The sequence below is a fragment of the Ascoidea rubescens genome (assembly GCF_001661345.1).
Source record: "Ascoidea rubescens DSM 1968 unplaced genomic scaffold ASCRUscaffold_8, whole genome shotgun sequence".
Taxonomy (NCBI): domain Eukaryota; kingdom Fungi; phylum Ascomycota; class Saccharomycetes; order Ascoideales; family Ascoideaceae; genus Ascoidea; species Ascoidea rubescens.
The window spans coordinates 144,214-159,452 of record NW_017962920.1 but is presented as its reverse complement, the minus strand read 5'-3'; the positions used below and the strand labels follow the sequence as shown (position 1 = coordinate 159,452).

The window sequence follows — 15,239 nt, the reverse complement described above, 5'->3', positions numbered from 1 at the left end:
ATACATGGAAATGGACTTCAGATTATAAAACAGAAATTTCTTGTTGCTAAATGGTACTTCTTCTGCTGCCAATATAATTATCATTGATAATAATCTTAATTGAATTTTGAAGATGGAGCAATTCATGTTATTGATGGCTAATACTTTAATTACTTCAGTGGATAAAATCATCAAAAGGTACTTGTAAAAATTTATTCATATATTGTTACTATATATCTAGTAACAACCAGGTGCAATAACTTGCTAATCAAATATTAATGCTTTCAAACGATATCAATTAATTTTGCATTTCCTTGTTCACTGTAAAAAAATTTATTACCAGCGTAGAAAAATTGGGATATCAATGCCTTTTTCTTCTTTTCCTTTTCTAAATGATATAACATATTAATCAATGCTTCTTTGAGAGCAACAGGTGATAAAGATGGTNTCAATCCAAGATCAGACACTTTTAAGTGTTTAGAGAAAAGACCTATATAATGATACCCATTTAGTCACTATATTCAGTACCAATTTTTTCAAATGCTTTGTTATATTTTCTTAGAATATATTTTATATTATTAAGAGTGTTTCCTGACTCAAATAAAGAGCACAAAGAACTGTCTGGAGGATAATGTTGGTGGCTTGAGACCACAAATGTAATTATATGAATATTTTCATGAATCATGGGAGAATTGAATCAGATGTTGTTTTTCCCAATTAGGAAACCGCAGTTAAGACTCATCTGCCTACTACATACATACCTTTACATAGATTTACAGACAATTGCAGTCAAATCTTAAGAATCTTAAAAAAATACAAAAAAATTACAAAACAAAAAAAAATACAAAACAAACAAAAAGTATACCAAAAAAACAAAACTCTTACTATAATTTACTTCTCGAATTTATATTGTCTTTTTCTCATCAATTACCTTTGTTTTTTTGAATATCAGATTTGTTACCCTTAAGTGTATCTTTAAATTGTTTTTCTTTCATTATTCATCACAATTGTCAATTTATTTTATATTACTTTTTTAAAATTCAATCAATTTCTTAATCAAAGTTATTTCCAAATATCATTATATTATTTTTTTTCAATTGAGTTTCATTCATATCAGAACAATTAAAAAATCATATTGAAAATAGACTAAAATATCCGATAATAACATTCTTCAATAACTGAAATTATATTTTACCAGGCACAGCCATAATTTTAATCATAATCATATGCACAAAAAACTTAGATCATCTTGGGAATATCAACAATTCCCATAAATCTCAAGATTAAAACAAACAAATCTTCATCAAATTCATAACTTTTTTTTAATCCATTTAAAATTTGCCATTTACTTAAGGGCATACTATCCTTTTTTTGATTTTTATCCCAAAGATTCATTCCTCCAATACCACTCAAAATCATTGACTTTGAACATTTGATTTGATATTTAAAGATAAAAGTATTGTTAAAATCTTTTTTTTGCATCTTTAAACCATATCTTTGACGATCAAATCCCCAAATTAAGATATGACCAATATATCCTACTAGTTTAAAATTAAAATCACCCCGAGGATTGAGAAATTCAGAATATCTTTCAAAATATCTTGGATTGGATAATTCTTTGTTTTTCGAACTTTCATTTTTTATTTCTAAATCATAATCAGAACACAAATCTTTATAGCTCTTGGGACCTTTTAAAGCCACCAAAATTGAGATGGTAAAAAAAAGTTTGGCCCGATAAAAATCACTAAAGACATTGTCTTTATGAACCAACAAAAACTGGAGGATTTCTTTAGCCAAGTCATTAGCGTTGAGAACAATTTTTTCAAGAAAAGGATCACTTAATTTCATGGTTGAAACAGGATTATAAATAACTTTGAAGGCCAGATTTTTAGCAGGTTTTTTTGCTTGGTGTATTTTAGAAGGCCTTTGATTTGAAGAAGATGAAGAAGATGAAGAAGATTTTAGCTTATTTTCTGTGTTTGAATTAGCATTGTTTGAAGATTCAGAAAAGGGAATTTCTTGTTGAAATTTTTTATTTAAGAAATAGAGTTTTCTTTTTTCTTTTAGTTGTCTTAGTTGATCCATTTCTGTATCATTCAACTGATTTTTTTGTTTTAAAGTTTTAAATTTTTTAATTTCTTTTTTAGATAAATAACAAAATTCGGTAGAGTTGGAATTATTGGGAGTAATTGGTGTTGCTTTTGGTTTTCTTGATTTCTCCTTTGGTTTCTCATTTCGTGTTTGTTCGTTAGTACTAATTTTAATATTATTTTTTGATTTTTTTTTACGATTTCCAGATTTTTTGTTTGACTTTTGTTTCTCTGAATTGATCTCAACTGGTCCAACTTCTTTTGACAATAGAGCCTGATTATCGAGATCGAGCTCAAGATTAATCTTAGTTGGATTATCGGCAAGATTCAAGTCCAAACTTGAAGATGATAAAGTTAAATCTGTTTTTGTTTGCTTTTTGGTTTGACTGTTTGTGTCAATAACATTTTGTTTAGCATTCGTATCGGTGTCCAGTTTGGAAAAATTTTCACTTTCAAGACCATTGTAATAACCAGCTTCAAAGTCATCCAAGTAACCAGAATTCTGAGAATCATCAGAATCATCAGAATCTGGTTTGTTACTGGTTTCATCCCAGGAAATATCGATATCATCACATATTTGGTCAATCGTTTTTTTGTTCAATCTCAAATCATTAGACGAGGACGGTTTGAATTGTGGTCTTGCACTAGACCTATCAGCACCGAGATTTAGAGAAGCAAAAGATTTCGCCAAACTCTTGTCTCTAAGAGCAGCATTTTGATTGCTGTTGTTGATTCTTTTCTTGAACTGGGACTTTGGTTGTGGTTGCACTGGAGATCCAGCTGGAACAGTTGAGGCAGGAACTGAGGAAATGTTTTTCAGGAGGAGAAATTCCAAGTCATCTTCGAAATCATTGTTGGGGTTAGCTTCGCTCATTTTCTGGTGTCTGTAAGGTCGACTAATCGCGTATAAGCATCTTACTTCCTCAGCAAACAGTACGCTCAACACAAAAGGCTCTTGGTGATAGCTGGAGCCTGGGAGGTTGAAGAGAAGCATTTTCAGGAGCCTTCATCAAGTCAGAGCCCTAATTTAGGGCTATACCACCTGCATGGGGAAGTGTTGAAATTGTATTAATATTATATTACTATTATATTACTATTGTATTACCATTGTATTATCATTGTATTACCATTGTATTGCTATTAATTGCAGTTGATTACAATGCTGGGGAGCTATAGAGGACTACACACCACTTCTACATAGACTGCTTAGAAAGACCTGGCCTCGAGGGCAGCTTTAACAGCGCTGTAGACCTGGTCGATAGGCTTTTCGCTGCTGATTCTAACCACCTTCTGCTTCGCTTCATAATGATTAACTACAGGCAAAGATGTTTCAGCGAACACTCTGAATCTCTTCTTGATACTGGCGAGGTTATCATCTGTTCGTCCACTTGTCTTGCCTCTTTCCAACAACCTCGTTTCCAACACTTCCTCAGGACAGTCGAAGAACAAGATAAAGCTTGATTCAGCAATCTTCCTCTCAAATGTTAGAGCCTGGTCCATTTTTCTTGGAAACCCATCGATCAAAAACTTCTTGTTGCCTTTATCGAAATTCCTTTGGATGGAATTCAATAGCAACTCGATGATTATTCTTTCTGGAACAATTTTGCCCTCGCTGATATACTCTGAGATTAGTTTCCCATTTTCAGAACCAGGAAACGACTGTTCTTCTCTCAACAAGTCACCAGCAGATAGGTGAACGAATCCATAATCTTTAACTAGTAAAACTGACTGGGTGCCTTTCCCGGATCCAGGGCCACCAAGAACGAATACTACTGTGATTTCACCTGGTTTGAATGCTGTGCTATTGGAATTTTCCATGATTGGTATAGTTATAATTAAAATGATAGGTACCAGTATTGATATTGATATCAAGAACAAGCTTTATATTCAAGGAAACAAAAAAGAACTCAAGAACTTATAAACTAAAAAAAAAGGCAACCAAACTCATCGATATTTATATCTTTATCCAACAATTTATCGAGTCAATATTAATCAAAAAACAAAAAAATAAACAATATCATCATACATTAATATCCACTACTTATTTACAAGATTAAATTAGATGAAAACTTTTTTTTATCAGAAAAGAAAAACCTTCTATTGACCTATTAAATGGTGGTTACTTGAAGACCATATGGCTTTTTCAATTTCAAGGAACAAAGAAAATTGTCAAATACACTAAATTATTCCTTTAAAATATTGGTTTTGTTAGATCGGTGAAGCAAGTATCCATTGGACCAAATATTATCTTGTTTAAATGTATATTTACGATTTCAGCTTAAAAAATATTTACTTAAAATTTACCTGACAATAAGCCGTTCTTACTTTTAACATTTAAATGCAGATCCTTTTTATCTTTTTTTTATTTTTTCTTAATATATGAGCTATAACGTAATTAAAAGTTATCTGGAAAAAAAAACGAATAAACTAATAAGATAAAATAAGATAAAGTAAGATAAAATAAAATAAAATAAAATAAAATAAAATAAAATAAAATAAAATAAAATAAAATAAAATGATAAGATGTATTGATATTTAGTGATGTACGCTAATTTATTTCAGTTTTTAGAGATAATCTAAATTCAATTTATCTTTCAATGCAGTTTTAACTTGAGAGTAAACAGCATCTACTGGTTGATCACAGAATACTTTAACAACTTTATTTTGTTTATCAAAATAATCCACAACAGGCATGGAGGTTTCAATAAAGGTTTTAAATCTTTTATTGATACTCTCAATATTATCATCAGATCTACCACTTGTTTTACCTCTTTCTAATAACCTGTTCAACATGATGGCTTCTGGACAATCAAAGAATAAGGTTAAACTTGATTTAACAACACTAGCTTCAAACGTTAGAGCCTGATCCATCTTTCTTGGAAATCCATCGATTAAAAACTTCTTTTTACCTATTTCAATGTTTTTTTTCATTGCATTCTCCAACAAAGCAATTGTAATTTCTTGTGGAACAATTATCCCATTTTTAATGTTATGTGCAATTAACTCACCATACTTGGAATCTGGATTGTTTTGTTCAGCTCTTAATAAATCACCAGCAGATAAATGTACAAATCCATAGTCTCTAACCAAATTAGCAGACTGTGTTCCCTTACCAGAACCAGGACCACCAAGAACAAAGATCACTGATACTTCATTTTCTTGAAATGTTGGTTTCTTTACAGTGCTATCATCATTCTCGCCATTTTTCTTTGATGAATCCTTTTCTTTTGCTTCTTTTAAGATATCATGGAAGGGCTTAGGCTCTCTCCCAATGAATACGGAACTACCAAATAAAGTCAAGACACCTAAAAGAGATAATCCAAGTAATACTTTAAATTTCGAGGAACTCTTTTTGGGATTTGGATTTGAATCGCCTTGACCACTATTGGAGTCTTCAATGTTTTTGAACTTGGAAGCCCTGCTATCTGGATCGGGTTTCCTAGAGTTATTGGGAAATTTAATCTTGATCAAGTCGATTTCTGGTGGATTTGGATCATTTTTAGCTAAAAAAGCAGCAGAATTGCTGAAAAATGATTTTTGCAAATATTTGTGAATTGCTCTTGAGCTATTTAAGCCAAAGGCTGCCGAACGAGTGGATGATATTATAGAGGACTTGAACATCTTGTGTAGTTGAACGAGAACCAGGAACAGATCTGGAACTTGGCCAAAAGAAACGAGCAAAGTAAATGATAAAAAGTGGTATGCAATCAGAATGAAGATGTTGAAGCGTTCTCGACGCCAATGGTGTGGACGCTCTTTCTACGTGTGCTTAGATAAGCTTCTGATTAGAGGAGGAGCGGAAATGCAGCCGGAGTGCAGATTATTGCATATCACATGCTTTTTTATTTCACGCTTCCGGCATTTTTTGGATTTTCGGATTTTGGCAATGGTTTTGATGGGGTTTTTGCTGCTCAACCTTCATCTTCAGCAGAATCCACACGATTGCCAGCGAGATCATGAGTGAAGCTGATCACCACGATGGCAAGCACTCCATCAGCAGTTTGAGTTCTTCTGGCGGCGTCAATCCCGCCAAAAAGAGCCCCTTTGGCTTTTTTTACAATCTTATCAATGGGTTCTCGTTCTACAACAGCGATGGTGCTAAAAATATTTCCAAGGATTCTCTGCGATCCAACGATTTGAACTCCATGGAGGAAAAGCAAAGGCTAGAGGTTAATAAGACTCTAGCTGAAAACGAACTACTATTTAGAGAATATAACGATTTAATCACTTTCAAATCAGACGAGGATTCAAAGAATGAACTGTTATTAAGAAAAAAAATCCAGGCAATCCAAAACCATTCCTTTTTGGATTCATTGCAAAAACGAACTCTAACTCAAAAATTAATGTCGAGAAATCACAAAATTCAAAGGAAAACTAAACAGGAAAAAGAAGGCAGAATGTTGGGTTATGGAATATATTCCTCGTCATCATCATCATCATCATCATCATCTTTCTCCGAAGTCGACCAAGATGTTGAAATGTTTGATAATCATAGTGATGATGATGAAAGAAATGATGATAGAATTGATCAAAATCAAAATCAAAATCAAAATCAAAATCAAAATCAAAATCAAAATAAAAATAACATTCATACTAATAATGATGCCAACTTTGAGGAGGATCAGAATGAAAATGAAGAAGATATGGAATATTATGCTGAAAACGAAAAAACTACTTATTATGATGCAACTAACGAAATTTTAGGCTGCGAACATTATCAAAGGTCTTGTAAATTATTATGTCCCGAATGTGTGAATTTTTACACTTGCCATCATTGTCATGATGAAAAAATACATGATCATTCTCTTTCTCTATTGAAAAATAATAGTTCAACTAAAATTTTGTGCATGAATTGCAATCTAATTCAATCTCCTTCAAATTCCTGTTTTAATTGCGATAATGTCTTTGCTAATTATTTCTGCTCTGTTTGTAATTTATATGATGACGATATTAATAGAAACATTTATCACTGCAAAGATTGTGGCATATGTCGATTAGGTTATGGACTTGGAATAGATTATTATCATTGTAAAGGGTGCAATGCTTGCATATCTATCGATTTAAAGGATAACCACAAATGTATTCTAGACACTGTTAGAAGTGATTGTCCGATTTGTGGAGAATATCTTTTTAATTCAATTAAAACAGTTTTTTTTATGAAATGTGGCCATTCAATCCATAAAAAATGTTTCAATAAATATGTTGAAAATTTTTATAAATGCCCTCTTTGTTTAAAATCAATTATTGATATGGAAAATCAATTCAGAATTTTAGATCATGAAATCTCGCATCAGATTTTACCCCATCCTTATTCCGATTGGAAATGCATTGTTTTTTGCAATGATTGCACTTTGAAATCCTCTTGTAAATTTCACATTATCGGTTTAAAATGTTCCAATTGTGGAAGTTATAACACCAATCAATTGAAATTAATAAAAAAAAAAAAGAAAAGAAACAATAATCAAAATCAAACCATTGAAATAAATAATAATAATAATAATAATAATCATAATAATAACAATAATATTATTAATGAAGAAAGAGATGATAATGAAGAAGATGACGAGGAATACGAAGAGGAAGACGATGAAGATTTTGAAAATGATATCCATAGAGATTTAGTTTTGAACAGTATAACCATGAATAAAAGAGATGCTCTATTTCATGCTTTTATAAATAATAATTCAGAATTATCTGGAACTAAGACAACTAATACAACCAACACAATAAATACAATTGAAAATCAAACAAACAACTCTAATGTTGAAAGTGTGAAATCTTATTTGCCTTCATTTTCAAATCAAAATATTAATCTACTATCAGCACTATCCTCACATACTTCATTTTCCCAACCAATCAATAATTTGAGGAATTTTATCAATAATAATATTAACAATAATTTAAATATTAATCCAGCAATTCCTGCAAACGAATTGGAGCCTTTTACAGAAACAAATGAAGTAATAAAACTAAATAATAAGGATGAAAATAGTGAAACCATAGCAAATGATAAGAAAAAGGACAAACAAAAAGAGAAGAAAGCACAAGAAACAAGTGATGAAGACTCGGATAATGATGATGGTGATTTAATTAACATCAATGATTTGAATTTGAATTTCAATCTTAACGCCAATTTGACATTGCCTGCTCTTTCAAAACCGGTGACAATTCCTAATTTATCTAATTTACCTAATTTTTCAAGTTTTCCCAACATGCCTGAGTTTCCCAACTTTTCGAATTTACCAAACTTTTCGTCTTCAATTGCAAATTTTCCCAATTTGCCCAACCTAAAAAAGTTAGCTGTTCCTAATCTACCACAGTTTTCGGGATTCAACTTTTTTGAAGAAAATAAAACTAGAGCACTAGAAATTATTGAGGGGCATAATAATGATGACAGAAGTGCTGTTGAAGTGAAAGAAAGACCAAAGGGATATTCTTTAAGTGATTTGCTTGAAATTTGGGCAAAAAATACACTAAATTTAAGTGATGACGAAGATGAAGATGAAGATGAAGATGAAAATGAAGTGAAAACAGTTCAAGAAAATAGAACCACCGGCAAGGCTTGTGAGAAAGACAAAAGTGAAAAGGAATTCTGAGAAATTCAAGTCTAATGGGCAATATTTCAGAGTTGTTGATGCTGTTTCTTCTCTTATCTGCTCAGAGTTCGAGTGGCCAAAAAGAGCAACTTCCACGCCTCTGGTCTCTGATCTGTCCTGCAATTTCTTTCGAATCAACAAAGCTGTTTCTTCAATTGATGCCGAAACTGAAGCTGAACCATTGCATCTCCTTTCCCAAATGGCGATCTCATTCAAACCATCTTGGTTCTGAGTTAGTTTTGACGCAGATTCAGCTCCGGAACCATCGTCCACTGCTTTGAATCAGGTGATCTCACTTTTTGACAGCATTGAACCTTTTTTTGGAGGAATTTGTTTCTGATTGTTGGTTGCAGCTGCTGAAAAATGGTTCTTGCGACTCGCAGCAACAATGTGCTACACACTATCTGCTTGGTGTTTCTATCTGGATGCTTTCATTTGGTGTCTGCTCGATTTGTGCGATACTGCTTTATCGTAAGTAATGGGTTATCTCTTATGTCTCTCGTATTTGAATCTTGCTACTAATACTCACTTCTCCAGGATGAAATATTTCACATTCCCCAAACCCAGAAATACTGTGATGGCAACTTTTCCTACTGGGACCCAAAAATAACCACACCTCCAGGCTTGTATTACTTGGGGTTTCTCTACTCAAAATTGGTAAATTTGCTAAATATTTTTAATTGGAATTTAGAGTATTGTGGTACACCAGTTTTGAGAAGTTTGAATCTTGTTGGTGGTTTGATTGTTTTTCCAATTTTATGTTTAAATCCGTTGTTGAAATATAATGGAAATAATTTCTGGTCTTCAAATATCATTTTCTTACCCTTGTTATCCATTTATTATTTACTTTTTTATACTGATGTCTGGTCAACAATATTGATTTTCTTATCATTTTCAACAGCAATTTGTTTGCCCCTAGGGAAGTTCAAATCAGCATTATTATCGTCCATTATATCTTTGATTTCAGTAACATTTCGTCAAACAAACATTGTATGGTCTGCTTTTATCTTGGTTATGTTTATTGATAGAAATGCACAATTATCTCAAAAATATAACTCCAAAACTTTAAAAAATAACTATTTTATAAAAAAAATTGAACATTTTCATATATTGGAAACCTTTTTTATCAATTTATTTGGTTTTATCCAACAATCATTGGAAGATGTAATTTGTATTATTCCCTTTTTAATTAACTTTGTCTTATTTATTGGTTTTATAATTCATAATGGCGGTATTACTTTTGGTGATAAAGAAAATCATATATCTACAATCCATCTACCACAATTATTTTACTGCTTAATTTTTATAACTTTCTTGAGCGGACCATTATTAATTTCTTCAACATTCATGGTTTTGTATTTGAAAAACTCATTTGGTTCATTTAAGAGCTTATCTGTTACTGCTCTTATCTATGTTTTTATGTTTTTATCAGTCAAGTACTTTACTATAGTTCATCCGTTTTTACTAGCTGATAACCGTCATTATACATTTTACATTTGGAAAAGAGTAATTGATTTCAAACCTCCTTATTCAAGATATGCTATGATTCCATTTTACCATTTCTCTGGCTACTCATTATTTTATCATTTATTTATAAATCTAAACAAATTTAATGATACTATTAACACTCAAAACAATAAGCAAAACAGAAATAAAATTGTTATTGAAAGAATTAACAAAAATTTAAAGCCAACTTTTATTACAATCAGTGCTTTTACTGTATCTGTTTGTGCAACTATTATTCCATCACCTTTATTTGAACCAAGATATTATATTCTTCCTTATTTATTTTGGAGAGTTTTAATTGATATTGAAAGTACTACTTTTTCCTTTATTGATACATTATTCAAAAAGAACAGTTATGAAATTAAAAATTTTAAGCTACATTTAGAATTCTTATGGTTTTTTATTATAAATTTCGTTATAATATTTATATTTATAAATTATACCTTTGCGTGGGATACTGAGCCAGGTTTACCTCAAAGAATTATTTGGTAGCATAAAATGAAAGATTAGATGAAAGAGTACAATAAATAAAAAGATGCACCAAATAGTTTATGATAGATATCTAGAAAAAAACTATATATATGCATATCCATAAATGAATATGTATGTATAATCAATGAAAAATTAGAAATGAAAAGAGAAAAGAGAAAAGAGAAAAGAGAAAAGAAAAAAAAAATATTGCTTTTAACCATAGTTATAAAAAATTGAAAGAAATAAACAAAAGAAAAATATATATATGAATAAGAACTTAAAGAACAATGTTTTCATAAGGATCGTCATCAATTATAATAACTTCGTTATTCAAATTTTTACCGTTATTCTCGGGAACTTGAACAATTCTTGTTATCACAATTGAAGATTCACTTGACTCTGAAGAAGAGCGATTTCTTGTAGTTGATTGATTTAAATCTTTTAAATCACAAAATGTGTTAGACTGAGAAGAATCAATTGTTGAATTATTTGTAGGTAAAGAGTCCATTGAGGATTTTTCCTTAATTGTTGGTATAATATTTTGGGCAAATGAATTTGAATTTTGTTCTTGTTTTATTGTGGATAAATGAGGCTGTGAGTAAGTATGTCTTCTTTGGTGACTTTGAGAGGTAGGGGAGAAGGATCGATTTGATTTTTTATCCAATTCTGATACTGAAGAGCTGTAATGGTCAAAAGTGGATTTTTTTTTCCAATCATCCAATGCTCTATCTCTTAAAACATAAAGATAGTTTTTTTGCATTTTTAAAGTATTATCATAATATAATAAGTCTCCCTCACCTGAGTAAATGTCATCGATTAGGTTATTATCGGGATGAGTTATAATGTAATTTTTATTTTCTAAATCTTTTGCAAAGGTTAATAGAAAGTCACCCCAAGTTGGAGCTATCACAAATTTAATATCAAAATCTCTACCGAATATGATTACTTGACCCCATTTGCCCTTTGGACCAGGGGATAGATCCACAGCTATTTGATTTCCACAATTATCAGAAATTAAAGGAACCCAATCTCGATGGCAATATACAGGTTGTGTTGATTGTGGGGGTATTGATCCTTGAGAAAAAAGATTTGATTTTTTATTTAATAGCAAGTCATTACCAAAAGATAGCACAGAGGTATTTGTTGAAGAATTTCTTGAATGGGAGGTAAAAGTTGAGTTTTGTTTACTATGACCATATATTTGGGTATTAGAAGTATAGGGAGTAGGATAATTCAGGGATTTCGATTTAGAATGATGCGGTTTGAATTGATTTAATGAATCTGATTGTAAATCTGCATCATAATCGTCGTTATCTAAAAGAAAATAGTCGTTTCCATCATGTTTTGACATGGAACTTTTATGGAAATCTAAAGAATAAGTTAATTCGGGGGATTTTAAATTTTGTAAATGTTGGTTTTTCTTTTTTGTTAAAATAAAATTGTTAACTTTTTCACTAACTTTTCTCCAAGTTTTAGTCATTGAAACGATTTTCTCAAGATTTAATAATTGTAAATTAAAAACTAAACCACCTGCTTCATTGCCCAAGGAGCCAGATAAATCTTGGCCATCATGGATCCTTAGAGAAGTTATAAGAGATTGAGGAAATTGGATGTTTAAATCGGATTGAGCTTTTATAATGTCATTAGTTGTAACTGGTGGTGATAATGTTTCGTCAAGCTCAGGATGATTTTTTGAGGTCCATAATTGAATATGTCTCCATGCTAGGATACATTCAGATACTCCCTCGCCATCAAAATTTTGTAAAGAGATTCTATTGTTTCTTTTGCGAAAGGAAGAATTTGAACTTTGTTGGGAATATGCATCGTTAAAATTGGAATTTAAATTGATATTGTAACTTTTAAATATATCTTGGGTTGAGTTTGCTCTTTGGTGATTTGATGTAGGAATTCTTGCTTTCTGATTGGCATCATAATCAGAGTATCTATCATTGGTTTTGAAAGAATATAGTAATTCATTAAATCTTTTTTTTAAGCTTAGGGCCATTTTTATAAAAACTGTAATTTTTGTTGGCCGTTGTTGGTATTATTGATATTATTATTATTATTATTATTATTATTATTATTATTGCTGGGTATAGTTGTTGTATATTATTTAGTTATGGTAGCGAATGTGTTTGGAAAAGATTCGAAAGAATATTGTAGAGGTTTTTAATTATTAATGAAGAAATTTTAATCCAATATTCTTAATTCAGGCTTGAAGGATTCTGAGTTGTAAAGTTGTACAATGTTGCTCGAAGCTTAAAAAGAAGGCACTTCAAAACTTGGTAATATTATTAGTATTATTAGCAACATATAATTTTTAAAAAAGAATATCAAAAGGAGTTTGAGGTTTCTTTGGTGGTGGATTTGAGGATAAAGTTGATGAATAAAATAGCAAAAAAGCTGGTATAAGAAAACCAATAAATCTTTTGGAAGCAGTTTAATGGTAAGCTGAATGGGTGAATTTCAATAATCTTGCACCTTATTCCACAAGGAAACAGAAATAGGTTTATTTTGATTTTAGCCCAATTAGGAAATGGTTAAAAATAAATCTCAACACTCACCCAAAAAGGCTTGAAACTGGGCTGCTCTGCACCAGCACTACGGGTGCACCACGCAAGTAGGACGCATATTTGCGTTGGAGTGCGTGAAGAATGAAACCCGTGGGCGTGGATTTCATGTTGATTTGGTGGGAAAAGGGCATCTTGGAAGAGAAAACAGCTTTGGAAAGATCATCTTCAAAAAGTGTTCTCGTTGGAACCGGTTGAGCACCTAATATGGAGTGAACAAAGACAGAAAAGAGTCTAGCACATAGGGCTGCAAACTTTTGTCTCTGCCCTCGCAGTCTTGTTGAAAAACCTTGCTTTGGTATCGTTTTGAAATTGCACTGAATGACTCAGCGCTGATAAATCACATCCTGCATCATTCATGTGACCTACAGCACGTGATTTGATTTTGATTGGCAAATCAGAGATGGGAACTTTTTCACCAAAGAAAATACTCTAATTCTTCCTGGAGACACCCCAATTTGTTAAGGGAGATATTCATTATAATCGATAATATATTGCACAATTTTCAAGTGATTTTAATATTGATTTTAATCTAGAAACAAATTATATCCATATTATCGAAAATGTTTACTAGATTTGGTGCCAAAGCTGTTTATGTTGCTGGTTCTCAAGCCAGGTATGTATCCTATTGTCTTTCTAGAGTTAATCACAGCTCATCAAAATGATTTAAACATTGAGAAGTTTGATTTTAAATGCAGATAATATGTTTATAAACAATATTGGAAATAATAATACAATTTGAATTGTTCAAATCCGGGATGAGGATCTAAAGATATGCCAGAAGAGATCAAAAAACTGTGCATCAAGAAACATCAAAATCATTTATCTTGTTTAAATTTGATATATATATATATATATATATATAAATAAAGGAGAATAGTTAGTTATAATTTCTTTAAAGTATAAATTACTAATGAATTATTGAATTGTTATTTTTTGATTATTAATTAGAAACTATGCTACTTTACGTGAAATTGAAACCCGTTTAAAATCTATTAAAAACATTGAAAAGATTACCAATACCATGAAGGTTGTTGCTTCTACTCGTTTGAATAAAGCTCAACGTGCAATGACTACTTCAAGAGTTTACACTTCTGGTGAAAAAGAGTTTTATGAAAATGCCGAAACAGCTGCATCAACTTCTGAATCTCCAAAAGCTTTAATAATTTCTGTTTCATCAGATAAGGGATTATGTGGATCAATTCATTCTCAAATCGCTAAGGCAACTAGACTTCAATTGAAGGAATATCCTGATGCTGATATTGTTGCTGTTGGAGAAAAAATCAAATCTCAATTAACCAGAACCCATCCAGAGAATTTGATTTTAGCTATTAGTGGTGTTGGTAAAGAAACTCCAAATTTTACCGAAGCCACATTAATTGCCGATGAGATTTTAAAGGAAACCAAAGGTAAAACCTACGATAATATTCAAATCTTATATAACAAGTTTGTTTCTGGAGTTTCATTTGAAGCCACTGCCAAACCAGCATTTACTCCTGAATCTGTTTCAAATTCACCCAAATTGACATTGTTTGAGCTTGATGCTGATTCTAATATTCCAGCTAGTTTCAGTGAATTTTCATTAGCCAATGGTATTTACAGTGCAATGGCCGAGGGATATGCATCAGAGGTTTCAGCCAGAAGAAATGCTATGGATAATGCATCAAAGAATGCTGGTGATATGATTAGTAAATACTCTATTCTTTATAACAGAACTAGACAAGCAGTTATCACTAATGAGTTGGTTGATATTATTACTGGTGCTTCATCATTAGATTAAGCAATTAGTTAATTAATTATTAATTAATTGATTGATTAACTAAATAACAAAAAAACAGCAAAAAGGGTCGTAATGATTTTTTATACAATAATAACAATAATAATGATTTTACGCAATAATTTATATATATATATATATGTATAAATTTTTAAAGAAATTTTTTCAATATTCAAATAAATATTACTATTAAACCAAAAAGTATTAGGAAGAAAATACGTTTATAAAGTAGTGAAAATATTTATCTATA

The 15,239-nt window shown here is 31.0% G+C and overlaps 8 protein-coding genes across 8 annotated transcripts in view; 4 read left to right on the top strand and 4 right to left on the bottom strand.

Annotated features, from left to right (window-relative positions):
• The window catches only part of ASCRUDRAFT_153043 (uncharacterized protein), an 827-nt gene extending 558 nt beyond the window's left edge, over nucleotides 1-269 (top strand). The window contains exon 1 of the mRNA XM_020189310.1: nucleotides 1-269. This exon is cut by the window's left edge and continues 558 nt beyond it. Coding sequence (XP_020046609.1) covers nucleotides 1-50 — 50 coding nt within the window. The 3' untranslated portion in view covers nucleotides 51-269.
• A 545-nt stretch (nucleotides 270-814) lies between these two features.
• On the bottom strand, nucleotides 815-3,023 carry ASCRUDRAFT_76316 (uncharacterized protein). The gene has a single exon (XM_020193420.1). The coding sequence runs from the start codon at nucleotides 2,941-2,943 to the stop codon at nucleotides 1,219-1,221; it is 1,725 nt and encodes a 574-aa protein (XP_020046608.1). The 5' UTR covers nucleotides 2,944-3,023; the 3' UTR covers nucleotides 815-1,218.
• A 252-nt stretch (nucleotides 3,024-3,275) lies between these two features.
• Nucleotides 3,276-3,887, bottom strand: ASCRUDRAFT_81302 (UMP-CMP kinase; the record flags this gene model as incomplete). The annotated part of the gene is made up of 1 exon (XM_020194598.1): nucleotides 3,276-3,887. The coding sequence occupies one exon, from the start codon at nucleotides 3,885-3,887 to the stop codon at nucleotides 3,276-3,278; it is 612 nt and encodes a 203-aa protein (XP_020046607.1).
• Nucleotides 3,888-4,655: 768 nt separating this feature from the next.
• ASCRUDRAFT_22917 (UMP-CMP kinase) lies at nucleotides 4,656-5,252 on the bottom strand (the record flags this gene model as incomplete). The annotated part of the gene is made up of 1 exon (XM_020189760.1): nucleotides 4,656-5,252. A coding segment is annotated over one exon (597 nt), but the record flags the coding sequence as incomplete, so codon positions are not given.
• Nucleotides 5,253-6,712: 1,460 nt separating this feature from the next.
• On the top strand, nucleotides 6,713-7,486 carry ASCRUDRAFT_35674 (RING finger and CHY zinc finger domain-containing protein; the record flags this gene model as incomplete). Its single annotated transcript, XM_020190635.1, has 1 exon — nucleotides 6,713-7,486. A coding segment is annotated over one exon (774 nt), but the record flags the coding sequence as incomplete, so codon positions are not given.
• Nucleotides 7,487-9,028: 1,542 nt separating this feature from the next.
• Nucleotides 9,029-10,663, top strand: DIE2 (dolichyl-P-Glc:Glc(2)Man(9)GlcNAc(2)-PP-dolichol alpha-1,2- glucosyltransferase; the record flags this gene model as incomplete). Its single annotated transcript, XM_020194597.1, has 2 exons — nucleotides 9,029-9,136; nucleotides 9,203-10,663. 2 exons carry the CDS (start codon nucleotides 9,029-9,031, stop codon nucleotides 10,661-10,663), a joined length of 1,569 nt encoding a protein of 522 aa, XP_020046604.1.
• ASCRUDRAFT_76311 (cell wall assembly and cell proliferation coordinating protein) lies at nucleotides 10,623-13,113 on the bottom strand. The gene has a single exon (XM_020193419.1). The coding sequence runs from the start codon at nucleotides 12,645-12,647 to the stop codon at nucleotides 10,920-10,922; it is 1,728 nt and encodes a 575-aa protein (XP_020046603.1). The 5' UTR covers nucleotides 12,648-13,113; the 3' UTR covers nucleotides 10,623-10,919.
• Nucleotides 13,114-13,663: 550 nt separating this feature from the next.
• On the top strand, nucleotides 13,664-15,198 carry ATP3 (F1F0 ATP synthase subunit gamma). Its single transcript, XM_020189154.1, has 2 exons — nucleotides 13,664-13,828; nucleotides 14,164-15,198. The coding sequence occupies exons 1-2, from the start codon at nucleotides 13,776-13,778 to the stop codon at nucleotides 14,990-14,992; spliced, it is 882 nt and encodes a 293-aa protein (XP_020046602.1). The 5' UTR covers nucleotides 13,664-13,775; the 3' UTR covers nucleotides 14,993-15,198.
• Nucleotides 15,199-15,239: the final 41 nt, after the last annotated feature.

Bases quoted from the DNA above. Each gene is read 5' to 3' on its own strand.
- ASCRUDRAFT_76316 (XM_020193420.1), bottom strand. From the start codon at position 2,943: ATGAGCGAAGCTAACCCCAACAATGATTTCGAAGATGACTTGGAATTT.
- ASCRUDRAFT_76311 (XM_020193419.1), bottom strand. From the start codon at position 12,647: ATGGCCCTAAGCTTAAAAAAAAGATTTAATGAATTACTATATTCTTTC.
- ATP3 (XM_020189154.1), top strand. From the start codon at position 13,776: ATGTTTACTAGATTTGGTGCCAAAGCTGTTTATGTTGCTGGTTCTCAA. The intron at 13,829-14,163 runs GTATGTATCCTA...ATTATTAATTAG, and splicing joins GTTGCTGGTTCTCAAGCCAG to AAACTATGCTACTTTACGTG.